The sequence below is a fragment of the Stegodyphus dumicola genome, chromosome X2 (genome assembly GCF_044657685.1).
Source record: "Stegodyphus dumicola isolate Sdum_Otavi_A_Nest chromosome X2, ASM4465768v1".
In the NCBI taxonomy this organism is placed as follows: Eukaryota; Metazoa; Arthropoda; class Arachnida; order Araneae; family Eresidae; genus Stegodyphus; species Stegodyphus dumicola.
This window is the reverse complement of record NC_140781.1, coordinates 25,986,444-26,013,584: the sequence shown is the minus strand read 5'-3', so window position 1 is coordinate 26,013,584 and position 27,141 is coordinate 25,986,444. Positions and strand designations below refer to the sequence as shown.

Here is a 27,141-nt window from a genome sequence, read left to right as displayed (position 1 = left end):
TTTAACACGTTAGTGTTTTGATTGCAGGCGGTAGTGTTGAACACTTGTACATAGACACGCTCGTGTTTGGTGTTTTCCTTTACAACACATGTCAGAGAGCACGGGGAGATAATTAAATAACGTCATGAATGAAATAAGAATGTTAAAAGAGAAATATAAGTATTCATGTTACTTTCCATTTAATTGTGTAACATTTCATTAAACTAGTTGCCCACCAGCGGCCGAGCGGTAAAGTCGCTGAACACTGGTAGTTCGGTCCGAGGTTCGAATCCCGCGAACGGGCTGGCTGCATGGGCGTTTTCGTGGTTTTCCCCATGTGTAACGTGTATACGAGCCAGTTTCCCTTAGAAAGTCCTCCACGAAAGGCATCCCTCCCCTTAGGCAGATAGCCCTAGTGTGCTTTGCCATAATTAAATACACCACACCACACCATTAAACTAGTTTTCCTTCCAGATCTCTGGAAGGAACCAGATTTCAACTAAGAAACTCCTGCTTGTAGATGCAGTACAGATGAAAAATCTTGTCCATGGAGTTGATAATGTAAAAACGACTTTTTTTAAAAATTTCTAGCTTCTAGTGAGGAATGTTTGTAAAAGATTGGCCTCGCGTTAGATTCTAGAGCTAAAAGTTTTCAAGGTCGTTTTAGACCTCAGTTTCAAACTAATTAACTCTGGCGGGAAGTATGTAAATTTCCTAAGTTTTACTAACGTTTATTTTGTTTTAAATCTTTACTATAACTTCTTATTTTCTACTTCCGGCCAGAATTAAAAGCTTTAACTTATTTATGCAAATTTGCCTTGCTAATGCCAAGTACTTAAGTTGTGGCTTTTTTGCCAAACAAGAGAGAGGAAGGAGTTATTAGAAGCAGGCCGCTGGCCATAGTAGTTTTACTCGTTTCCTGGTTGCCTTCAAGGCCAGAGGTTTAATCCTCTTGATAATTTTAAACGTATCGTAGTTTTAGCAGCTCTCTGTACCACATACGGCTTTTTTGTTAATTAACGGCCAATCTTAAAGTAGGCACTTGTATATTAATCCAAAGTTAGTTTAGTTAGAGTTTTAGTTAATATTTTTATATTCTTACGTTCAGACCACAAGTGGTTGGCCTCTGTATTCCGAAGTTCCAGAAACCTCTGTAAAGATAGAAAAATAAAGGGTTTCGTATACCCTTCCTGTGTGTATTGTCTACTTCACAATTTATTGAACATAGCTTGAGTAAGCTCCCTGTTCCGAGTCAGGACAGTTCATGTTTCCAAGGCAAGTAAAGAGGAACACAAGTCCTGATAAAGTGAACTTTTTATACGGTTTTCTGGTCCCTATATTTATATCCAACAAAAGTTATACTCTTGATAAAAAAAGAAAACACAAGAAGTTTGACTTCCGTGCGACAAAAATTGATAGAAATAGTCAAATACATGGCTTTGGGATTTTTAACATCCTTGCTAGCTCTCCATGATAAATCAGCTAAAAGGTAAATTCGAAGAATTCGGGCTGTGTATTCCTCTTTAATGTAAGTTAGTGGTAGCATTTTGTGCTTTGCTACTATTTAACATTCTTTAATTTTTTTTAAACATATGGTATGACAATTGAGTTTTCACACAAGTAATTTCTAAGTGTTCAAATGTTAAAATTGTGTTATTAATCATCTCATGTTTTTATTATCTTCAAATCTGAACTTAATAATGATATAAAATTCCATTAAATTTAAACGTGAAAGAAGAACATAACTCGTTCAAAGATCTTGATGTTCTTGGTAAGTGCAGTCACAGAAAAACTGCATTTTTAAACTGAGAATTTCACAAAAAGTATTGGAAAATTTATTTAAATAAAAAACTAATGAAAAATTCAAAAGTCTCAAAGAATCCTCAAAAAGAGACGGAAGATCAAGGGACGTTGAAACTGCTTTTCTAGAATCGTTTCAAGCACGAAAAACAAAATGTTCTTATGTCTAGAGCTCTTTTCATTATAATATCCTTGAAATTAGCTAAAGTGTTAGGACAGAATTTTGTATCAACTGACAGATAAGTTGAAAAGAGAGAAATAATATTGTTCATCGAGAACATGGTGAGAAGGTAGAAACAGGCCATCATGCGATTGATAACTGGATAAAAGACGTTTTCGTTGGGTTGCTAAATGAATACAAGTCATACGAAATTTATAACACACAAACGAAACTGAACTGCGTTGCATAACATCATCAGAACATATTTTGATATTTAAACGCGAATTAATAGCTGGCTTAAAAAATTGAAGGAATGAGCTACTATGTTATTAACATGTAATATGGACTCAATAATTAAGAAGAGAGGAGTGGTTATTGACAAAAGCAGAAAATCTCGATACTTAATAGGTCTTAAAAATTTACCTTATCAGTTACCATAGCTTAAAGAATTCATAGGTAACAAGTGATATTTTTATTTTAAAAAGAGCAGCGAATTCAAAATTGAAAAAGTAGCTTTATAAATTAGAAAACTGTGCAGCACAAATATTTGTGATATTTTTACGAAAAACAGTACTATCTTTTCCTGCAAATACAAATTCTAACATTGTCTTTATATTGGGGTATTATAAAAGCTTACAAATATCATTGCTGAAAAACAGTTGAGAAAAGGATAAATAGGACTGTTATGAAAGTGGAAGAATTTTGAAATATATAACTTAATTGATGTCTTTGCATATTATATGGTCAAGCATATTATAGTCAACGCAGGGTGTCAGTGTCTTAAAACACGTTTAAATTTCAACAAGGCTTTGTAAATAATTCTTATAAAATTTTTTATAAAAAATTCCTTGTTATTTTTATAATAAAATTATAAAAAATTTTAAATAATAAATTTTTAATTTGCATAACATTTTAATTTTAGCAAAATTTTTAATTATTACTTTAGCACTAATTATTGGATTAGTTGTTAGTTATTATTTTACTGATTAAGTTTAAAACTGTTATCACAATTTGCAGTGTACAGATCGCCGTTTGTTAAACTCAGTCGCTTAATAAACTCAAATATGTTTGGAATGGAAGTAATTTTAATTAGCGGTGGGTACTGTACATCTTTATCAGAGAAGAATGTTTCCATCTTCATGTTTCATAATGGGGAGGGGGGCTATGTCCAACCTTTCGATCTTCGTCTAAGGATTGGATATATATGCGTTGCTGCACAATTTTATCATTATTATTACCTTTTGTATTTGATGGTGATGATTATTCATAAGTAGGAAAGTCAGAGAGAAATTTCGTAGAGAAGGAACTTAATGTCTGCGTGACGTTGATGAAAACCTTAGCAAATACCGTTGCAAAATATTAAGAAGTGCATATTGTTCTTTACATCGATGTGCTGTTGCAATTTGGAAGACAAATGAAAGATATCACGCCATTTTATTTATTTTATTTATTTATTACGTGCTCCGCCCTTAGGCACTACACGGAAAGGGAGGGATGCCCCGTGGAGGTCTTTTTAAGGAAAACTGGCTCGTATCCACGTTACACATGGGGAAAACCACGAAAACGCCCATGCAGCCAGCCCGTTCGCCGGGACTCGAACCCCGGAACGAACTACCAGTGTTCAGCGGCCTTTACCGCTCGGCCGCTGGTGGGCCATATCACGCCATTTGGACTGACAAAAACTCAGGATCCGTTCACGTGGGAGAGTTAGAAATTCCATAAAGGCAAGCGATGCATCATGACAGATTTAAAAGCGGGAGAGAAGAACATTATTTTATTCAAAAGTTTACAAATATGCATTTATCTGGTTACAAATATTTATGCACACGAATATATCAGAAATAAATAAAATGAAATTGAATTATTGAATTTTGTTCTTTATATTTGTATATTACCGGAAAGAAACTATATTTTTGCTGTTTCTGCTTGTTTAAATTAGAATGTTATTTTTCAAACTTGTTTTGATAGAAAGATGCATATTTTAAATTTAGATATTTAATGTAGCATATAAACCTGAAGGGTCTTTTACATAAAGAGAGAGAAACTATGCGTTGCACATATATGAAATCATATTACCTAAAATGTTTGCAAAAATGTTGCAGTTGATTTAAATTTGGCTGCTTGATAAAATTTCTCTTTATTTTCCAGGATCCTAAATGATTGTTCCCCTTCAACTTGGAGTAAATTACACTGCCCGTACAACTTCTGCCACTTCTCGGAAATAGTGAGTTTCGATTAAACATTTCGTAAGCTAAAAAAAAGAGGGACGGGTTGAACGAAGAACCAGGTTTTACGTTTCCAAGCAGTGGGAGCGGGGGGGGGATATCAGGTTTTACACTTCAGATATAAAAGAATAAACTCGAAATCAAACAAAATGGACTTTTTTTTTTTTTTTTTTTTTTTTGCAATGAAAAAAGAAAGAAAAAATTATCTAAGACGCCAAAAGCGTGTATTGAAGCTTCTGATGTGCTTCCGCCCCCCTCACAAGAAAATGAAATCAGCGGAACATTTCCGAAATGAAGAACTAAAATTTTTTTTCGGTTTCCATGCAGCAGTTAGTCTTTATATTACTTTATATTACAGTACGCCAGTCACGAAACGAAGTTTGTTTAGATATTTAAACTTGTTAGACATACATACAAAAGCGCATTTCTGCAATAATATTTTTTCTTTGGGAGCTCTTCGTTAGCTTAGCTATAAATTAGATGTTCAGCTATTGCTTTCTGCTGCGATGTTTCGGGCAACGATAACTTGAAACTTCAAAATTTTGTTGCTATTTTATCGTGATGTTTTAAACAGTATGAGCGTTTTCTCTTCTTGCTTCCCAAACAGACCGTGATGTTTTGTATGTATGACTGCGATGTTTCGTATTGCATATTCCCTCGTGTTATTTTCTCCACGATTTTTTTTCCAGCATTCGTAGATATACGCAGTTCTTCTCAATTTGTCCTTTCCTAAACTGTTATCTTCTTTTAGTGTAAAATTCGTACTTTAATTAGTGCAATAATTTTTAATTTAAAGAGACTGAACAAATTTATTTTAATCAAATAGTGTCATAAATATTTGAAAAAAAAAAAAGAAAAAAAACCTTGTTAAATTGGAAAGCATTATTTGAACCCACGCAAGACTATGCAATAAAGATATTTAAAAAAAAGGGAGACAAAATAAATCTTTAAAGTATTTTGTTGTATTGGGATACTACTTAAAATTAAGAAAATCGTAAAATTTCACCCCCCCCAAGAAACAAACAAAAAAACAAAACAAAACAAAAAAACCCTCATTTCTCGGTGGTTAGTTTCTGCAGATTTTTCTAAAATCATCAAAAATATTTATTTCAGTAAGATGATTCTAAAAGTTGTTTTATGTTTTAAAAATGCTGAATCTATATTGGTATTAATTTAGAAGTCAAACACCAAAAACCAGCGTTTATATTTTCAAATTTTCACAGGACTAGTTTCGATGGTTTTACTGGCAGCTGAGGATGATGGTTCGGTAAAACCATCAAAACTAGTCCTGTGAAAATTTGAAAATATAGCGCTGATTTTTTTTGTTTGACTTCTAAATTAATATTTATTCGGCGTCTTATTGTATCTTAATCTATAGTGGTAATTAAAGATTAATATTTCTATCAATAAAGAATTTGATTTCATTAATGACTTGTATATCCCTATAATAAACTCAAAGGACCCACTTGTTGATAAATCGCAGTTAAACTGAACTAATGAAGGTTCAGAAAATGCACACTAGGACAGAATTTTTTTTTACGTGGTTAAATTTTTAAATTTACCATTTCTACCCTAAGTAACAATTTATTGATTTTCAAAGTCATTTTCATAGCTCTGATAAATGGAATCAAATGTAAATCAGTAAACTGGCAAATGTTGATATTTATTTAAGAAACAGTAAAAAGGTTTTTAAGGTAAAAAATTCAGTCAAAATTATTTAAGGGGGAGGGAGGAAAGAAAGAAAACTGGAAGAAGTTAAAATTTCGAGTTCGCAATGAATTCGATCAAAACTGTTTTGTAGGTAAACTGAAAAATTTTTTATTTGGAATTAAAGGAAAAAAAAGGTATTGCAGGTCTTAAAATAAGAAATAAAAGTAGAATTAAAGGTATCAGACTCTTATATGAGATTAATTTTATAGCTGTCTTTTTGCTTTCAGTACCCCGTTCAAAAACGTATTACCGCATTGCTTACTTAGGAAACATTCTTAAGGAAGACGTTTGACAGAAGTAACTCATCATTTAGGTTTTATTCTTTAACTGGGGTAATTCCGTAGCCTTTAATCCTGAAAGGCTTGAATCAAGATTTTGTTCTTAAAGCTTTATAAATAATTTATTTGCTTCCACCTGTTATAAATTAGTCAGTTCTCAAACTCTTACATTTAACTGATGTAAGAAAATACAAGTTAGCTAACTTAAACTAATAATATTATTTAGTTTATTGCAATGAATGAAATCACTAATTTGAAAAGTAAAATGTTTAGATTGTTTCAATCTTCGGCACAAATCGATTTTGTAAAGACATGACCTTAATACTTCACGTAACTGTGTTAGAAAGGGTTTGAGTATAATATTTTTGAAGACATTTCATTCCAAATTTCAGCAGCGAGTTGTATTAAGGATTCAAAAATTCACTCCAAAATTAAATCAACGCTTGTGTAATAAAAAGTATTTCCTATTTCTCGCCTGAGCTTTTTTTTGACATACTTCTCTTTCTACCACCTTCCACTGACTATTTTTAAAGAAATAAGAGAAACAATTTTTGGGCAAATTTTATTGTAGAATTTTTCAGTTGCTTTCTTTCCTAACATCAGCTTTTAAAGGATACTCAAAACATCAGTAAATGTTTAAAATATCTGTACATCTGCGAACTTATAACTCACAACAGCAGAATTTGCACACGCATGCAAAAATTTATCCTTTTTTTTTTTCAATAATCTTATCATGTGCATTTTTAATGGCAAACTTATACCCGTCGGACGACTCTTAATCTGTAACAAAACCAGTAAGTTAATAATCAGGAGTAATAAATTCACGAAGATATTGGGTTTTACGGGGATATCTAACGAAGACAATAATTCTTAGACCTGGAATTCCAACTTGAGGTGAAACTTCGCAACAACCTACCCCTTCATATATTGTTAATGCCAACAGAGCTTTAATATTTTCTGCAGCAGCAATCGTAGAAGCTAGATGTGTATTTGTTTAAAGTCGTATCGTCTTCTAGTGTGTTTTGGAAGCATAAACTTGAGACCCTACTGAAAGACGGAGTAGCGAATTCTCTCTCTATCTTGAAAGAACAGATGACTGCAGACGAAGGTTATAACAACCTTTTTATTTTAAATAAACGTAACAGAAAATGCACTCACTCGGTGCCCACAGTTTAACCACCACTTGTGGCTAAGTAACTTGAAAACAAAATAGTATGTATAATCACGATGAATTAAATTTTAGCTACACGAATTATTTGCTAACTCTATCTAACCCTCTTAATCGGTTGCACACAGCAAAGCCGAGCCGAGAATGTCAATATAATCTTAACGTAACGTAAGTGGCTAGCACCAACTACTCAAGTATAGACATACTTTCAGACACGCGGCATAAATTCAGTACTTACTCTCCTACACTTCGAAGTCTTAAAATCTGCGATTTAAATACTGTTTCCGAACTCACTTTTTTTTCATATACGTCATTACATTTGCATTCTGGAAGGAAGTTGAAATCCGAAGGGAAATGAAAGTTTCTTAAACTAAAATATAATTGGTTAGAACAAAATAAAGTCTTTAGAAAATTCTTTCTGAGAAACGGTGACTCATATTTCTAGCTATTTTCTTCAGTCCTGGAAAAAACATATTTTCCATATCATGTCTTTGAGCTTGTAACGTTTAGTATTCTTGGCTAGCATAAACTGCTTCTAGACCTACTTGAAAGTCTGTTTCATCCCTAAGATTAGAAGATAAACAGAACAGGAGAAGGGTGCGAAAGACTCTTTTACAGAACTCAGTTATTTACAGACGGCACAGTCTTTGTGCTTACAAATCCCCCATCCACTTGTGGCAATAAAACTAAAGATAATGGTAAACTAAACTAAATTTAAAGATCAGCTAAATAGCAAAACTCGCTCTGACTAATCGTTTCGCTATTTCAGTTTAAATATACACTATCTTCATCCTAACTCGTTTACATACTGACGAGGAAACGCGAGAGACACAAGAAATGACAAAAAAGCTACAAATTAAAGTAACTGTTAGTAAAAATAATATAAACCTCTAAAGCTAAAGAAAATACCACAGACGCAGGATTGTAATTGATGTTGATATAATAAAATTTCAGCAAGAGGTTCATTACCAGGTAATAAAAAAATGATATGTCGAGTGCTGCATTTACTATTGTCTTTGCAGTTTAGTAGTACAGATGACACTTTTATGACGCCAGTCTTGGCATAGAGCTGTCTAGTGGATAAAACCGAAAACTTATGCCTTGAAATAATGTAAAGAAAAGTAATTTTGTACATTTTTGTGCTAATTGTTTTCTATGTGTTGCAAATCAACACAAATACAAAAATAGGAAAAAGAAAAAAGAATATTGACTTCTGGATCATCTTGTATTTTTTATCTTTGGAACTTCATTAAATCAAACATCTTTGAATTTAGATTATAAGGTATTTCTCCCGCCTTCTTAGTGTGCCATCGTGGTGTAGTAGTCTGCACGCTGGGTGCATATTCCAGAGGTTCGCAGCTCGATTCCCGGCGAAGGCGTTGCGTATTTTTCATCTCTCTTGCTTCCGAAATTAACCGAATGACTGTATAAGATCTAAATCGTGGAACACTATTGCAACCTTCATTAAACTGTTGCTTAAAACTCCAGCATATATTGCGCATTGAAGTAAGTAACAAGCAGGGGAAAAAGTATTATTTAAAATTAATAATTGAGATTACTCTCGAAAAGCTTTCAGCGTTTTTATTATTTTAATTACAAATAAAGGCTTATATTTGGTGTTAATCAAAATGAAAGCGCTCAGTGCTTTTCGGGAGTCTTAAAAACTTCTCTTTCGTAATGCATTGAGTATTTTTAGTGTTATTAACGTTAAGTAAAGGAAGAAATTTGTGAATACTTAATTTTCAAGATAATGTAACACTTCTGCATGCTCTTACATTCACGTAGCTGTAAATACGTATTTTCTGAGTCTGCGGATCTATTCTTAATATATTCTGAACCGTATTTACGATTCATATTGTTGCTATGTTTTGTCTACAGAAATATTCCATCAATAACAGCTTACTATTTAAGTTAAGCCTTGTGTAATTTATTTTCAATAAGACGTTTTCGTTTGAAAAATTCAAATAATTTAAACTCTCAACATATTTTTGATCAAACAATGAAAAAAAAAAAATGTAGGGAATTGAAGCTCACTTCTAAAGCGTCTACCCTCTAAACATGCAAACACGTTCTAAGCACAATAAACTCTCTAAAAACACGTAATAAAACACACTAAAAGCCGTGATGTGACTGGAATGAAAAATAGTTTTCTTGTGACACCTCATTGTTGATGAAAGAAGGAAAAATAAATTGAGAAACAAGTGAAAGACATAACAAATGCAAAGCTACTGTTTATTTATATGTATGAAAAAATGGTTGAATAGAAGTCCAAACTCTCTTTGGGGTAGGCTCTGGCAATCATTCTTCCATGTAATATATATGTTACCGTGAAAAACCGAAATTGGAGAATGTCGACTTTCACCGGAGAATATCAACATTCACCAAATACGTCGGTGAAATATCGAATATTGCACTACATTCTTGTACATTCGGACCCTCACCGGTGTATGTCGACAATCACAGATATGCTCTGGTGAAAGTCGAAAAGAGAGGTCATAAAGTGCCATAATAGTTTAAGTTGTTGCAATAAATAAGATTTGAATCACATAATTTAGTAAGTTTTTTATTACTGTTATTTTATTTTCTCATTTAGAACGTACTGTATAATTAAGTAAGTTTTTAACTTCTATTATTTTCCTTTCTCATTTTGAATGTATTGTGTGTTTTAGGTTCTCATGTTGTTAAGTTCTTATTTCAAGTCTCAAGTGCGTTTATTCGCGACTGAATGACGGAGAAGGAAATATAATATTGTTATATGTTTAACATTCACCATTAGTACATGGTGAATGTCGACATTGACCGGTGTAAGTCAGAAATAAGAGTACTTGGAAAATATTTCGGACATACACCAAGAGACTATGTGAATGTTGACATTCACCGGTGAAAGTCGACATTCTCCAGATTTCGGTGTTTCACCGTAACATATACACGACAACACCAACAACAGCACAACCAATGAGTGAGATGTTAAATTCAAGTTATTAACTCAAAATTTAAATTCAAGTAAAATAATAGCCGAAGGCTATACAATCAACTTAACGTAAAGTTCGCCCAACCGCTGTGAAATTCAACTATCGCCAATTATCATGCAAGGCCGAAGACAAGAATTCCTAAGATAGCAACCTAGTAACGTGGCCATAAAAGACAGAACACACTCTGAATTAAACTCTGAAAATCTGCCTTTAAATACGAGCTAAATTTGCATTACGGCAGGAAAACGTAAAGGAGAAATGACAGTACAGATCGAAAACATAAAATAACCGGTTAATTAACATAAAGGAACCTCATATAGAAAATAACTTATTCTCTTTTGTTAAATATGGATAATGACATGCCGGCTAAATTAAGTTACTTTTTTTCATATTTTCTGGGCGTCAATACCAAAAAGGCTTATTTCGATGTTATAAGGCAGGGTTTCTTAAATTTGTTTCAGTTGAAACCCCTTTTTATCAACTGAGATTTTTTCGCGGCCTTCCTGGACTCCATAATATTTATAAAACTTTTGTTGGATTCCATAAGTATTGCGCAAATACGACACACGCGTGAATGAAACTGTCAATTTTTTCATTTATACTGTTATATACCATTACAGTTTTATGTCATTACCTTTAATTTATAATTTTAAGACATAGAACAATGTAAAAATTTTAAATAAGTAAGAGACGAAATGACAGCGTCAAGTGCAAAGCATGGAAAATGAACGTTTATATTATACAAAGAATGCGTCGAAAACGTCTTCGTTCTTTTCTTTGTCTGTATTGTCTTACCTTTATCTATTTTCAGATACATTGTGTGAAAATATTTAATAATTGTAAAATTATTATAATAAGTTAAGAAATATCAAAACTGCTAAAATTTTTGGCGGCCCCCCACTGCAGATCCCGCGACCCCCCTGGGGTCGCGACCCACAGTTTAAGAAACCCTGTAATAAAGGATAGTTTGTAGCAAAGCCGTGCTTAGGTATTTTTTCATCTGAGGGAAAGAGGTAAATCGTATATACCTCTGTATACAAACAATTTAACTGTAGTATCTCTGCACTTGTATATTCAGCAAAGTTAATTATAAATACTAAATCATACCATAACTCTTATAATATTTAAAATCATAATTCTATGAACAGATAAAATTTAAAGAATGGGTAATAATTCAAAATTTTTATAGAAAATACTATTAAATATCATTTTGATTAATAGCAAATAATGTAAAAATATTACATTAATATTTATACTTTTTTTTAGTAAAATCGATAGTAATAACTTCAAAATCTACTTGTTTATTTATATTCTGTAGAAAAAATTGTGATATTTGAAAGTTTTTGGAATTCAAAAGAAGATTCTGCATTTTTGTTTTATTATTTTAATTGAAGCTTTACCCTAATAATATTAATTGGCAACGTTAAAAATATCTTGAACAGAGGATAGAGTCTGGCCTTCATAAGTAGAATGTAATGAGTCCCGAACTCTAAAAGACAATTGATGAATTACCACTATGTCTTGTAAGTACTACAAAAACAAGGAAAGGATGCAAAGAACCCTTTATTAACTTTAATAAAGTTCAACAGACGTCACCAACCCATGCTTACAGAAGCTAAGAGTTTTGGCTTAAATCAAAGATATCTTATGAACTAAAATTAATGAAACTAAGTGTAACCTAACGTCTTCACAGTTTAAGTAGCGCGCAAGCTGGCTTTGCCCGAAATCGGTGTAAACAAGCCTAATGAGAAAAATAACTAAAAGCCTCAAAATACTAATCACGAGAATCAAAGTTGGCGATATGGACTTCTGGCAGGCAGAAAACAATTTAGTTTTACCTTCCAAAACCTTAAAGCATTTAAATACATTTAATCTTTAAATACTCACTAATTTTTACCTAATTTGAATATCGGGCGAACAAGAAATTTATATTCCGGCATGGAAATATAAAGACTGATAGAAAATGATATTAATATAAGTTACTGGTTAGGAACTATACCGACACTTTACACTTTACATTACATTAAATGATACTTTACATTTTTCCTCGTCAGAATTTAAGTATACGAAAAGGAGGTCATTAACGACCTAGCTTAAATTCTAAATAGAAAAGACTTCAGAGCCAATTTCTTACAACAGCATGAAATTTTAAGTAAACGTATATAATTTTAAATTTACATTACAAAGAGCTGGATTCTCTTCGAAAGACAATTTTTTCAGCACTCATGTCCTTCCAGATTTCTGGAAGGAAAAAGGCCTTTAGCAGAAAAAATTCAAAATATGATACACTACGTCAATTTACATTACCTCTTTTTTATTTAAACATTTAATTTAAATCTATCTGCTCTTTCATTCAACTCATATATTCCATGAATAAAATCTCTTCCCCCACTGCTCTGCAGTAGAAATGTACTATACAGATTGAGACAGTGTCTTCTGTCTAAGTGGCACAATATCATCCTGCATGTTAAAAATTCAGACTCACTAGAACTCAAAGGCACCTAGCTTTCAAAACTGCATCTAATGTGCTAACAAAAGCGGGCTTTAAACTTGAGTGTTTGGACCCTAACTTTAACTCACGCACACAGCTAGCTTTTTACTTTAATTTAAGCCGCCTAGACTATATAGTGTTTAGAGGAGCCTACTGCGATACCAAAGGGCCCGGATTCGAGTACCGAAGAAGGCATGGCTGGTATTGTCCGTCCCTTCATAGACGGTAACGATGGCCCACCTATTAGGTGATTCCACAATACAGTGGCCACCACTTCCAACCTTAGTAGTAGCCAAGCCTAAGTCGGCTAAGTGTCCGCCAATGGGGGACCTTTTAATTAAAATTTCTTTTAATTTTGCTAGCTTGAATTAAAAGCCTCATTCAGACGCTTATAGTGACATTGTCTAGTGCCACAGTTATAGTGACTGCAGTTACAGTGCCACTGTAGAGTTTAGTATGTTTAGTTATCATCCAAATTGACTAAATCTTGGTAGACGTTAAGCGAATAATCGCTAAGTCTAAAATAGCAAATGAAACTTGGGCAAGGTGTAAAAAACCCTTTATTAAAACTACATAATAACAGATGAACACATTAGGCTTACAACTCAGCCAGCCACTTGTGCGAGATAAACGTAGAGTAACAATAAATTAAATGTAAATCTCTTTATTAAAGCTAAATAAGAACAGAAGTCACACTTTGTGCTTACAACTCAGGCAACCACTTGTGTGGAGATAACGTAAAGTATGAAGCGAATCAGATGTAAAATTTTAATTCAAATAAATTAGAAGCCGAAGGCTACGCAATCAGTTTAACCCGAAGATGGCTCGAAACTTAGCCGACGAGAAATTTAACTATCGGCAATTATAATGCATGGCGAGAGAACTCATATCTTAGATAGCAACTTAGTAACGAAGCTACGGGAGGCAGAACATGCTCTGAATTAAATTCCAGAAATTTTCCTTTAAATACACTTGAACTAAATTTGCATTCTGGCGGGAAAACGGAAAAGAGAAGTGATAGTACAGATCCAGAACATAAAATAACTGGTTAATTACCATAAAAGAACTTCACAACTATATTAAAAATACGTTCCATTCATTTATACTATTATCTGTCTTGAAGAGGAAAGTCAAACAGTTATAAAAATGAATAAAACAAACTTAGACATATATAAAATTAAAAAAGAAAAATTCGCTTCTAACAAACATTTTGAATAGCCCGTTAATTGAAATCAATAAAAGCACATAATTGAAAATTGAGCACAAATTTGGTGATTTATTCCATAGAAAACGATATACACTTTAATAATCGGTTTTAAAATAAAAAGAATACATTAAATAATTACCCTGTTTTTAACTGCAGTTTTCAGTTGAAATAAGAGAGGAAAAATTTTAAGTACATAGTACCCAATTAGATTAGCATCAATTAATGGTCTTTCTTTGAGTCTTAATTCTGCTGCGAAGTATGAAGCTGAAGCAGTGCACTTAAAACAAATTGCACCGATTTCATTAGTCAATAGGTGACTTTTGTCTTTTGTTTATTTTAATTTTGTTAACATCAAGATAAAGGTCTTCCAAAATTTTAGGAGTAATAATAGGTATAAGAAAGTCATTGAAAAATGTTTTGCTAGAAGTTGTTAATTAGCAATAAAATAAAATAATCGAAAGTAATTTTTATTCAGATGAAAGCAAAAGCTAAAAGAAACTACTATACAGAAACTTGTTATCGAATGTTAAGGCTCGAGTTTCAACTAACGAACATCGTAAAGTGACGCGATGCATATTCTTGTCATATGTCTTAGGGTGGCTAGCTCTACAATATTTCCTAGAAGTTCTCCTTGTTAACAATCTTCATCGTCTCAAGTCCCGTATTGATTTCATAACTCTCCTTTATTTTTTGTTGCGGTTCATTTACATTTAAAGTAAGTATTTCCATCAAAACATACTGGTGTTCAAAATTAATAGAAATTTCACAGCTGATCTTTTCTCTTCAGAACTTAAGGTCAGATCATAATGAAAGTGGTATTCATATAGGTTGTTATCATACATAAAAATATAACACACAACAATCATGGTACACACGAATGAGAGTGCGTAAGCTCATTGGTGCAGGAAAGGTCTAAAGCAGACGCTGCAAGATCCGATAAAAAAGGAGGCTGATACGAGGTTAGGTCCATTCTAACAGTCATACAGCTCTCACGATATGACCATACTGGAAACGAGGCAATTTATGAGTACTTGCTGCAGTTGGTAGCATTCCTGCAGTAATGTTGTTTTCAGGTTTTGGAGGGCTCTGAAGATGGGAAGAAGAGTTGCAGTTGCCCTCCAAGGAGAGTCTCAAGCCCGTTCTATGGGATGGGCTTTAGAGTTGGTGATCTGGCTTGCCAATCCATCCGCTAAAATCCTCACATTTTTCAGAAAATCGTCCACCTGATTATCTGTATGTGAATAAGCGTTGGCATTCATAAAAATGAAATGAGGCCAACCGCACACTTGAAAAGTTGAACTTAAGCCTCTAAGATCTCATATCCATATATCGTAGCAGCTACACAACCTCTATCAAAGACTTGATGGTTTGAGCGGTTGTTCAACACGATGACCATCAAAGCGTTGCTGCCATACTGGTCCCTTTCTCAGATGTTGAAGGGTAGGTGGCAGGTTTCTTCAAGCATTTTAAGTCTATCAATTTTATTTCATCCACTTATTAATATTTCTTTAATTATTTTATTAAAAGTTACAAAAACGGAACATTAGCATAAGCCTTATAAAATTGTATGTGAATGTTACTTAATTCGCTAAACTTTAATTCATCAATACGTAGTAGTCCATATGTTGCAAAGCTATTTTTGATTCTTAAATAAGATTTTTTGTGTACCTTAATGAATTAAATAGTTGTAAGAATTATGTTAATTTTATTAACAGTTAAATTTTGAGTTAAATAGACATAAAATTTTGACTTCTTTCCTGTCAAATTCTTAACTTCAGCTTACTACTTCCGGCTAGAACGTAGTTTTAGAATCACGTTTGAATACATAATGAGGAGGAGCGGTATTTAACCGCGTAGTTCTACTTGCTGAGTTAGCTGAGTTAGAGAGAATCAGAGTTTCTGATTAGCGCGCGTCCGCCTTTTGGCTACTCTCTCTCAAAGCTGTGATTACGCTCGGCCGTACTCAGGCCCTTGTTAGCTTCGCAGTCAATTAGCGTTAAGGGGCCAACTCGGTTAGAATCTTGATAGCTTCGGCTATATCTCTTTAGTTTAGATTAGTTTTAGTTTACTTCTTAGCCTCTTAAGTTCAAGCCCAAATGTCGGCTTTTATTGTCCACTCCAAGACGGAGTTCTGTTAGATTTTATCTGAATAATAAAGGGTTATTTACCCTTCCATCTTGCTATTTCTTGTTGCACGAACTCAAGCGATTATTCGCTTATCAATTCTTAAAGGTCTTCTCTTTCTACAGTAACTTAGAATTACACGAGTGAGAATCCTACATAGTGATTGTTTATCAAATGTATCTCTAGACAATGCTTGTAAAAGTAATCATATTCGTTAATAGCATATCAAAAGTTAAAGATAATACATATGAAGAAAAAGCGGTTATCGTTTCTCTTTTGAAATGAAGAATTATCAATTATGATGTACTGTGCAGTGATGTACCTTTACCTAAAAAAGTGGTGGTGGAGCTAAGAGTTTATTGAAAATGATAAAGAGAAAAAAAAACCTTCAATAAAAGGGAAAAAATACGTGAACAGCTTCTAGGCTAGAAAAAGGCTTTATCATCCTTCTCATTCAGTGTAAAGTTTACCAGTGGCCAAGCAGCTCAAGCGGCGGAGGAATGGCGTTTTCTGGTTCGAACCTCGGCGAAGAGGGTAGCTGCATGTATATTTCGAGGATTTTTCATTGTAAATAAGATCTAAATTTTTTTATAATGACCTAGACATAAAAATTCTTCCATAGCAATTTAGCAGATAGTTATCGTGTACTTTGTTGCACTGCAATAAACAAAGAAATCTTCGTTGTACAGCATGAACAGAAAGGTTTATTTATAAAAGATTATACAATCTTTTACTAATTGAAATGCGTGTTCAGATGCTCTGTGCAAAACTGTATAAGGTATTTTCTCCCTCCTTTCTGCATGCCTTCGTGTTGTAACGGTAGCACACTTGGCGCATATTCAAGAGGTCCATGTTCGAGTCCCGGGGAGGGCATTGCTCATATTTCATGTCTCCAACATAAAAAAAAACCTAATACCTCTACAGCTTTATGAATATAATACTATCTGAAAGTACTCTTAAAGAATAAATAAATAAAAATAATCCCCCCAAAACACAGTAAATAGCAAATTATATAGTAAGAACAGGAATCTCTTTGTAATAGTGTTGCTTAAATCATCCTAGCGATATAGCAATGGCCTTTTTTTTACCCTGTTTTATTCTTGAAGAAAAGTCAATTTCATTGAATCTACAGAGCTAAATTTCTATTTATAGGATACCAGTGAATATTGCTTTTGATATTGTTTATCCTTTAGAGCAGACATATCAAACTTGTGGGCCTTAACTCATCTTTCCGCCGCCCACCTCGAAGAAGTAAAGAAAAAACTGTATAATTACTATAATGCGTTAATCAAAGTTGGAATTCCATCGAATAGCAAACGAATGCGCAACTTCAGATGCTATAAATGACTCTTGACAAGGTGTCTTTAGGAAACCAAACTGAACATAACAAAAAGTGCCACTTCATTTACAGATGCAATCAATAGAAATCCATCGCGACTCAACTCTAAAGCAAAAATTCAGTCAAATGAGAATCCCCAAGCTTTACAAATACTACTTTCCTGCGGAGCTCCCAGAAAGCCAAAACTTTTTATCGTACATGATTTCCACCTTATCGGCCCCCCTTTTTTTTTAAGTATTTAAACGGTATAGGCTTGGTTTTATTGGATAGAAAAGCTAGGTAATAATTATACTCAAAATGAGAAGCGAAATATTTGCACGTTCTCATGCCAGTTTTGCATTTTGGCCGTTTCAACTTGTAGAATTCGGAATTCTTATAATTTTTATTTATGATCTGATATTTCATGCGTATGTACACAGATATTTCTCCCTATTGAAATATCAGTTTGGATTTTTTTGATACATTCTCACGTTTCGCGTGGCAGCGTTATCGATTTATGATCCCATTCAGAAGTTGAACGAAAATCTGAAAGATCCATTTGCATTTTTCTGTTGAATTCGTGATCATTCGTGATCAGGAAGATGAAATAAAAGAAAAGGAGTTGGTTAGGCTTAACAGAGATAATGAAGGGATCATTTGCAATTATTTCTCCCCCTTTAGTATTTAATATGTATTGATATTGTTGCTTCCTTAGAAATTTTTTTCATTTGCTCTTCATAAAAATTTTTTACTCGGAATGAGGAAATTTTACAATGATTATTCACTAATATTCTGCATTTTTGGATACGCGTTTCATAGTTCTCGTTTTATAGCATAATGGAACTGGGTTAGACAATCGTAAACGTATTACGTTGACAGTTCATGAGACTAAAAGTGAGTCTATGATTTCTTGAGAAAAATCCCTATCTTTGACTCACCTGGTTCCTTTTTCCTGGAGCTAGTTGAACGATGATCCGAAAGGGAAAGCAAGCTTCCGGCTGGGAAAAAAACACTTCTCCGTTTAAACAGGATCGTCTTTCCCCCGTATTTTTTTCAGCACGCTATACCTTCCGCCAATAGAACCGGTAGAGAGCACGCATGCGCGAAAGCTTCTCCGAGCCACGCGGCGTCTAAGCGAAAGCCGGCCACTCAAGTTGGGAACTCGCATCCGGAGGTTTGAGAAACGATCGTTTGTGAGCATGGCGAGCAAAACAGCGTACAGCGGTGTTCCCGCAGCGGAGGATGCAGACCAGGGGTCAAAGAAAGCCCCACCTGCGGACGATGCGATCTGCTTGAAGCCCAAGATGGGCCTTCTGAATGGGGTCACAGTAATTGTAGGCAGTATTATTGGTTCAGGAATATTTGTCAGTCCTAAAGGTGTACTTTTGGGTACCGGCAGCGTGGGCCTTTCCCTCGTGGTATGGATCGCATCGGGTGTTTTTTCCATGATAGGAGCTTTCTGCTATGCTGAGCTGGGCTGCATGATTACGAAGAGTGGTGCGGATTATGCCTATATAATGGAATCATTTGGTCCCTTCGTCGCTTTCCTGAGGCTCTGGGTAGAGTGCATGATCGTCAGGCCTTGTTCGCAAGCAGTAGTGGCCCTCACTTTCTCTTTTTACGTCTTAAGACCTATTTTTCCTGATTGTGAGCCACCTGATGCATCTGTCCGTTTCCTAGCAGTCCTCTGCATTTGTAAGTAACATTTATTTAATCCATTGCAATAGAATTTTTATTATTTCATTCTTTTTCAATAAGAATCTCTGCTTATTAAAAATCAGTTTTATTTGAAATTGATTTAATATAGAGCTTTGATATTTCAAAATGAATTTAGTTACTATGATAGTTTTAGTTTCTGTTTGAAGTAATATTAAAAGGTTAAAATGTAAACGATTACGGTGCGGGGTGAGTGCTCTTTCCTTAGTTAGAATTTAAAGGTTGTGATGGTTAAAGGTTTAATTGTTTAAAATAATAAAATATTCATATATTGTGAACTTTCGTCATTACTCATCATTCATCTTGTAATAATAATTCGTATTAAATAAAGGTAAAAACAACGATTAAATTTATAAAGATGTAAATGAAGCATTTTGAGAGAATTACTGTTATCAGTATATAGCATTATTCTCAAAGAGTGTCGCATAACTTGCGAAATGTATTTCGACGGGTTAGTAAAATATAAAATATCAGCTTAAAGTGCGCTAAAATTTAAATATATCTGAACAGGAAAAGAGAATAGTTCAATATTTTGTGAAATACAAAAGCTAAGTATTTTAGCTTTAATTTTTTTTTAAAAAAATGTTTACTTTATATCTAAAGCAATTTAATTTATCAAGTTAAAACACCGATCCTAGTAAATATATATTTTGAGTATTCCGTTTCTATTCTGCTATTTATTAGAATTATATCAAACATTGATATTATTCCAATAAATGGCGCGTTGAATGAACTGTTAGTCCTATTTAATGTTTAAGCACCCGTTCCTTAGCTTAAAAATTACAATTTATGATATTATTCTTATTAAACGGCAGAGTAAACCAACAGTAAGCTGTGTTTAACACTGGGGCACATCATTCCTTGCCTGCTTGTATTATTCTAATAAATATCAGAATAAAAAATTCAAACTTAATCAGAAATCAGATTTTTAAAATTTTGCTTCAAATAAACTATTAAAAATATTGTTTATCCTAGAGAAAAGTCGTCGAACATGTGATTGGAAAGTTCCTGCGAAGTACCACTGAAGGAAACATCTTCATTTATACTGTTAAATTTATATGTAGACGTGGGATTTAAGTTGTGATCTCTATATTTTTTAAATTGTTTAAGTGAAGATGGAAGAAACAGGGAGGAAAAATTCTTCTCCTCCTTCTGCAGACATTTAACGTAGATTAAAAAAGAAAAAAAGACATGGAACTTACATTTAAAAATTTACCATTCTGAATTCACCTTTTTTCAGACTATTTTGCATTTGCTATTAAAAATATATTTTACGCTCTAAAGCTGTATAGAATAGGCCTTCCGATATGATTCAGTATACGTTAACATCTGAACTTGTGAGCCAGAGTCTTTCAACAGAGATCATACTTACATATAAAAATTGGTGGGAGAATTCGCGAAAGATTCAGAGAAAGTAATAACCATTATAACATAGCTGGGTTATTCCCTCTTAGCATTAAAATTAAGGTAGACCTAAGTGATTGTCAGCGAATGTTATAATTCGAGTTTGTTTGATGTGTTTATATTATGTTTACTTTTAAAATTAAGGGATTGTAATTGGAAAGAAGTCTAGGCATCGTAATGAACTAAAAAATTTCCGAGGTAAATGGATACAACAACGAAGTACTGGCAGTTTTTGTTTCCGGGGGGTGGGGGAGGAGGCAGATTTTTTGTTCGGCGTTTATGTAACGTGTTTTGTGTTTTTATGATTCTTACTCATGCATATAACATAAATACAATCGTGTATTCTTTCGAAAGGCAAATAATTCATTTACTTTTCAAAGCATATAAATCTTTAAAATGTGCATTTCAGCTCAATCTTAAAAGCGTTAAATAATGTTGCTGTGTTCGTATTATTTTTGTAAAAGAGAAATCCTGCTTTAAATATCTCAATCCAAGGTTTAAAATTAGGCTAAAAAAGCAAACTTAGATTGGCGTAAATTTTGAATAAAACTCTATCGACTTCAAGGATGACAAGACATAGGTGCCTCTTCATCAGGGAGGAAAGAAAAATTCATCAGGAGTAAATGCCATTCGCTATTGAAATCGACAGAGTATTCAAAATTTAAGTCATTCTATGTAGGTTTTAGCCTAATTTAAAATTTTATATTGACATATTTTTTTTTCACTTAGACCTTAATACGTGGTTTATGTCGTATTTAAAAATATGAGCCAGTCTTTCAGATGCACTTTGCCGGAAGTGTAGAACAGGAAATGGAGACGATATAAATAGGAAGAAGTGCGAAACAAGTCGGACACAGAATTCATTTTGGATTGGATAAGAGCTCTGTAGTCCCTGTGTGGTGGGTTTATAATAACTCTACAATTTAGGGGCAATTCTGGCTACTTTAAAGATTTATAAAATCTGCATGAGCTTTCTGTAAACTGATATGGTAAAAATTTCACATGTAATTAATTATCTAAAACAAAAACTGGTGGTGATGTAGTAAATTTCTTATTCATGTCTTCGTGTATGATATTTAAAAATACAAATTGGTTCAGTCTGTGACTGAGACTCAGATTCAAGGTTCCAAAATACATGGAAGTGTTTTCTGTTCTCTGCTTTGCTTTTTTACGTTAAAATTTTTCTTGTTCTTGAAATTTGTTTTTGCAAATGGATTAAAATTTATTCATTCTTTTTTTCCAATCCGAGGTTTAAAATATATTCCGCGTGTAGAAGCAAGTGTAAAAAATCATTCGCTGTCTTTCATGAACAATATATGGAAATCAATTCTCAATCTGAGTCACAGACGGAGCATTTTTTCGTATTATGTGGATATTTCATCCGCGCGATATTTGGTTGTCATGGCTACATTGCAATATCGTCCATGCAGGTAGTGAACAGCAAGAAATCAGTGACGCATTCATTGCGGGAATTGACGTTAGCTGTATGAGAAGTTGCGTCAGAAATCCAAAAGGGTTCTAAGAAATTATAAAAATATCAAATATGTTTGCAAACATGTATCTGGACTGTCTTGTACTAAATTTTGTCGCGCATATGAATAGAGCTGACGTTCCATTTCCAATCTTTTCATAAGTTTGTTTCACTTTCTGGTGGTGATGAATAACAGCTTGATGGTTAGTGATTTGGTTGCTTATAGAACGTCGAGATTAAAATTGCAATTTCTCGAATTCGTGATATAGTTTTTATTTTTAATTTCTTTAAAAGAACTTCCAATATTCTTTCGAAAGTTTGGTATTACTGAAAATTTGTAATTTTGATTAGCAACAGAAGAATCAAACGGTAGAAATAAAGTAATTTAGTTGTGGTATTATGTGTAGGTTACCGTGAAAGATCGAAATTGGAGAATGTCGACTTTCACCGGAGAATATCAACATTCACCAAATACGTCGGTGAAAGATCGAATATTTCACTACATTCTTGTATATTCGGACCCTCACCGGTGTATGTCGACAATTATATGCTCTGGTGAAAGTCGAAAAGAGAGGTCATAAAGTGCCATAATAGTGTAAGTTGTTGCAATAAATAAGATTTGCATCACATAATTTAGTAAGTTTTTTATTACTGTTATTTTATTTTCTCATTTAGAACGTACTGTATAATTAAGTAAGTTTTTAACTTCTATTATTTTCCTTTCTCATTTTGAATGTATTGTGTGTTTTAGGTTCTCATGTTGTTAAGTTCTTATTTCAAGTCTCAAGTGCGTTTATTCGCGACTGAATTACGGAGAAGAAAATATAATATTGTTATATGTTCAACATTCACCATTAGTACATGGTGAATGTGGACATTGACCGGTGTAAGTCAGAAATAAGAGTATTTGGAAAATATTTCGGACATACACCAAGAGACTATGTGAATGTTGACATTCACCGGTGAAAGTCGACATTCTCCAGCACCGTAACATGTACATTCAGTGATGGTAATGGTAAATAACTGACTGTAAATCTATAATAATGGTGACTGAAAGACTGTCATATCAAATCTAGCTCGATTTAATTATTTAAATTTTTGTTGAACATTTTGATGAACGAATAATTATAAATTGATTCTTAATAACATATCTACCAAAGCTTAGGTACAAAGTATAATTATTAGACAATTGAAGGCAAACCTATTATTTAACTTATGCCTAATTATTGAATGTGTACCTAGTTATCAATGGATATACCATATAAAGGGTGTCCCAAAAATGAGCCGGATTCAGTATGCCCAATAAAATACTTTATTTTTAGAAAGTGGAAAATATTTTTGCATATTTAAACGAGATCCGATTAATCGGAAAATAATGTTTGGGATATGTCTTCCATGACTTTGTAATGTTTTTAACTACTTTGTCTACGTTGAACTTCGTAGAAACCTTGTTGAGCTATTTAGCGACATATAGCTGAGTCCAAGTGTGTAAATGACGAAGTCCAGAGAAGGGTTAAACTCACCCATTATTATCTCAAACTAAGACCACGGATGGCCCCTTTCTAGGGGTTACAGAAAAGCCTCCACCTGGGCTTTATAAATTAACCGGCACTTACAATACGGCTGAGCGTAGTTAGCTTGAAACAACGAAGTAGCCTGACGACAAACACACGCCACTAAGGACTCTAAGCTGTTCTGCTAAAGTAAGCGAAACCTTCCTTTAAATACTCTTTTTACCTCATTTACATGCAACGCGATACTAGAAACTTATTCTAGTAGGGAATAGTAGGTGCGGAACAAGAATAGACAGTAAAGCATGGTTAAAAATTAAAATAACTGTTAGAAACGTAAACTCTACAACTCGTTCTTTGTCGATTAAATTCTGAAATTCGTAATCACTCTTTCACATACCTGCTTATCGAGGTGACTAATGACACAATGAGTTTCCTGGTTTAAGTCCTTTTATTTTTACATTGTTTGGGACTTGCAAGAACACATAATGCACAGTAGCGGTGGTTTGAATAAACCGTCGGAATTGAGAGCATGATGGTTTAATGCCCATTGTCAAACATATGTCCGCAAATTTCTTTATCAGAGTGCGATTTATTATTGCAATATATGCAATTTTCACGTCAAAAGATTGCACGAAGCTTCTTAACAATCTGTGCATAATCACTCTTGTTTCTACAATCAAAACTCGCTATTCCTTTGTGCAGCCCTCCAGGCCGATTAAGCTGCGAAATGAACTAACTTACAGTGAGAAAATGCCAGTCTTGCCAGGTCAAATCAAACTCAACATTCTTAAATCGGAACATTTGCTCGCTGTAAGTATGTAAAAATATTTTCCATTTTTTTAAAATAAAAGTACTTTTGTGGATATAGTATTAACTCCAACGTTTTTGTTAATGCACCATATACTTGTAATTCTTAACCACAGTTCTGCCATGAATGAATATTTACCTAATTCTACCATACCTAAAATTCGTTATTTTCACTTCTCCATAATTGAAGTTATAAGGAATTACCACATTCCACTTTACGAACTTTCGTATGTGTTTAGTGAAATTTCGGATTCCACGTTTAGCTAGAAAAGGGAAGATCCGTAATTAGAATCCTGGTCTGGGCACAGATAATTTTTCACATTTCTTGCTAAAAAAAAACCCTCACGTATTTACGAAATGACTTCAGCTAGTAACATAACTTTAAATTGCTTGTAACCACAGTTTTCATTTGCTTGGAAAAAATATTATTTATTTGATTTTTTGAAATCCATAATGATTGCTACAGATACCTGTAAATATTTTTATTTGCTTATTTATTCATGTATTATTTGCATGACACTGAAAGAAATCTAAATTTAATTATCTTCACTCATTAACTTAATTATGATTTTCATGCTCATTAATATTCTGGTTTCATGTTTATTAACAGATAACTGTGTGTGAATGTCTGATTTTTGGACAATAATTCATTCGAATGCCTATGACACACTGCCTGGAAGTGCGAATGTTGGAAATTTTTTGAATATTTTAAATTTTTTGATATTAAAAAATAAAGGTTATGCCATTTTGAATTATTCATGTACCACCCTTCCGATTCACATACTATGCACGTATGTAGAGCATAGAGATTTGATTTTAACGTTTCATCTTTTCCTGGAAGATCATTGCAACTTGTTAGTTTAGCATATGGAAAATATATTATTCCCCGATGAAAATTTAATGGTGGCAGTTATTTTAGCGCAGGATATATAAACAAGGAATTAAATTAAAAATTTATCAAACCAGATTAATACATTGACGTTCATGGATTATGTTTTGTGTTTTATCCGGAAAAAGAAAAATGAAAAGAAAAGCAATTTCTAAGTACTTGCTTTCCTGATTTATTGGCTTATTCTTTGGAAAGAAGAAAGTTCTTTACTGAATAATGTGGTTGTTCAGTGAGGAATGCAGGGGGAAATTTTATGTAGCGACAAAAATATGAATCTAACTGGCTGTATTTTAGCTAGAAGTATAAGATGGAACATCGTCCTACAGAAGTTTATTTCTACATAGTTTATTTCTACAGAAGTTTATTTCTACATGAAGTTTATTTCTGGCTGGGCCGATTGCTTTCTTTGCTTGTGAGCTCCTTTGCACTTTGCATGCGTTTATGAAGGATTTGGTGTTTGATGTTAGAAGACTATAACCTAGTGTCCATTTTCGCATTACGTTACGTTACAAGATCATATGTAGCCTGGCGTTCTGCCAGTTCTTCAATTGTTGTCATTCAAAGCGGCAATACTTTTATAACTTATTTTTCAAATAACTGTAACAAACCTGTCACCTGTAACAATTCCTGTAACAAACTGAGCGGAAGAATTCAGCATAATGTCAAGGTATGTCATTATTTGTCTATCTTAGTATGTTCAACGTCGCCCAGCTGGTAGAGTGGTTAGTGATGGTGAATGACGTACCGATGGGCCCGGGTTCGAATCTCGGAAAAGGTGCGAATGATTTCAAGAGGTATAGTGCCTGTGCGGCAAGGGAACACTCGAAATACAAGGCGAGCCGAAAATCCTATCGAGAGGTTGATGGTAGGGGAAGAGGGGGGGAGACATTCGAACTGCCCCTTCCGACAATGTTCTCTCTCAAAATTAGGGCAACAGCTTAACAGTTTACTAGGTTCAACAATGCACTGTGCACACCTCAGGACCTGTGGTATTATAGAGGTGTTGGCTTAGCTTCTACCTGTACCTGTATTTCTCCAGCCTTCTTAGCGAGCCTTCGTGATGTAGTGGTCTGCACGCTCAGCGCGTAATTGAGAGCTTAACAGTTAACCAGGTTCAGCAATACACTGTGCACACCTCAGGACCTGTGGTATTATAGAGGTGCTGGCCTAGCTTCTACCTGTACCTGTTATAAGGTATTTCTCTCGCCTTCTTAGCGAGCCTTCGTGATGCAGTGGTCTGCACGCTCAGCGTGTAATTGAGAGGTTCGCGGTTCGATTCCCGGCGAAGCCGTTGCTAACTTTTCATCTTTCCTGCTTCTAAAAAAATAAATAATGTCTCTACACTGTTAACAAAGAGAGACTTAAAAGCAATACAGTTCGCTGCAATCTGTACACGAAGGGCTTAAGTTGCCGAGCACATATAGTCTGCAGTTCCTAATTTCCGTCTGTCTCTTCGTGTACATTAATGGCCGAATTGTAGTTTTATTCGGGTTTAGTGTGCGAATGGGAGTTTTCGTAGTTTTCAACATGTATATCCCAAGTGCGAGCCGATTTTTCCGAAAAACTCGTCCACGGAAGGAATCAATCTCTTTAGGTAGACAGCTCTTGCGTGCTTTTCCATAATACAAATACTACAAATTCATTTTTCCGTGCGACTCTATTCACCTGGTGGTTCATAAACATGTCCGAGCCAGAAAGGTTGTGAGGCTAGTTTGAGAACAATACTCTTGTTAGTGCCTCTTAGTTATCAGAAAAGTATACAATCAATTAAAAATGATATGCATATTTGTTAATAATGTTTTTAACATTTATACCATTAGTATATTCAATAAAAGACATTTATGATGCCATATAATAAGCACTTCTATTACATAACTCACTCATTACAAATACAGTTCCATTTGGTGG

At 33.8% G+C, this 27,141-nt stretch overlaps 1 protein-coding gene and 1 long non-coding RNA gene across 4 annotated transcripts in view; one reads left to right on the top strand and one right to left on the bottom strand.

Annotated features, from left to right (window-relative positions):
* The window catches only part of LOC118188899 (uncharacterized), an 85,616-nt gene extending 67,097 nt beyond the window's left edge, over positions 1–18,519 (bottom strand). The window contains exon 1 of one of the 3 annotated variants that reach the window (XR_015039117.1): positions 18,371–18,519. This is a non-coding gene — a long non-coding RNA (uncharacterized LOC118188899). Of the gene's footprint in view, positions 1–4,015; positions 4,358–18,370 lie in introns of those variants that run through there. The other 2 variants (XR_004758188.2, XR_015039115.1) reach the window with 2 other exon arrangements.
* Positions 18,520–18,575: 56 nt separating this feature from the next.
* LOC118188898 (large neutral amino acids transporter small subunit 2-like) overlaps positions 18,576–27,141 on the top strand; it is a 96,435-nt gene continuing 87,869 nt past the window's right edge. Inside the window, exon 1 of the mRNA XM_035359419.2 lies at positions 18,576–19,127. Within this exon, the coding sequence (XP_035215310.1) occupies positions 18,632–19,127 (496 nt within the window). The 5' untranslated portion in view covers positions 18,576–18,631. The remainder of the gene's footprint in view (positions 19,128–27,141) is intronic.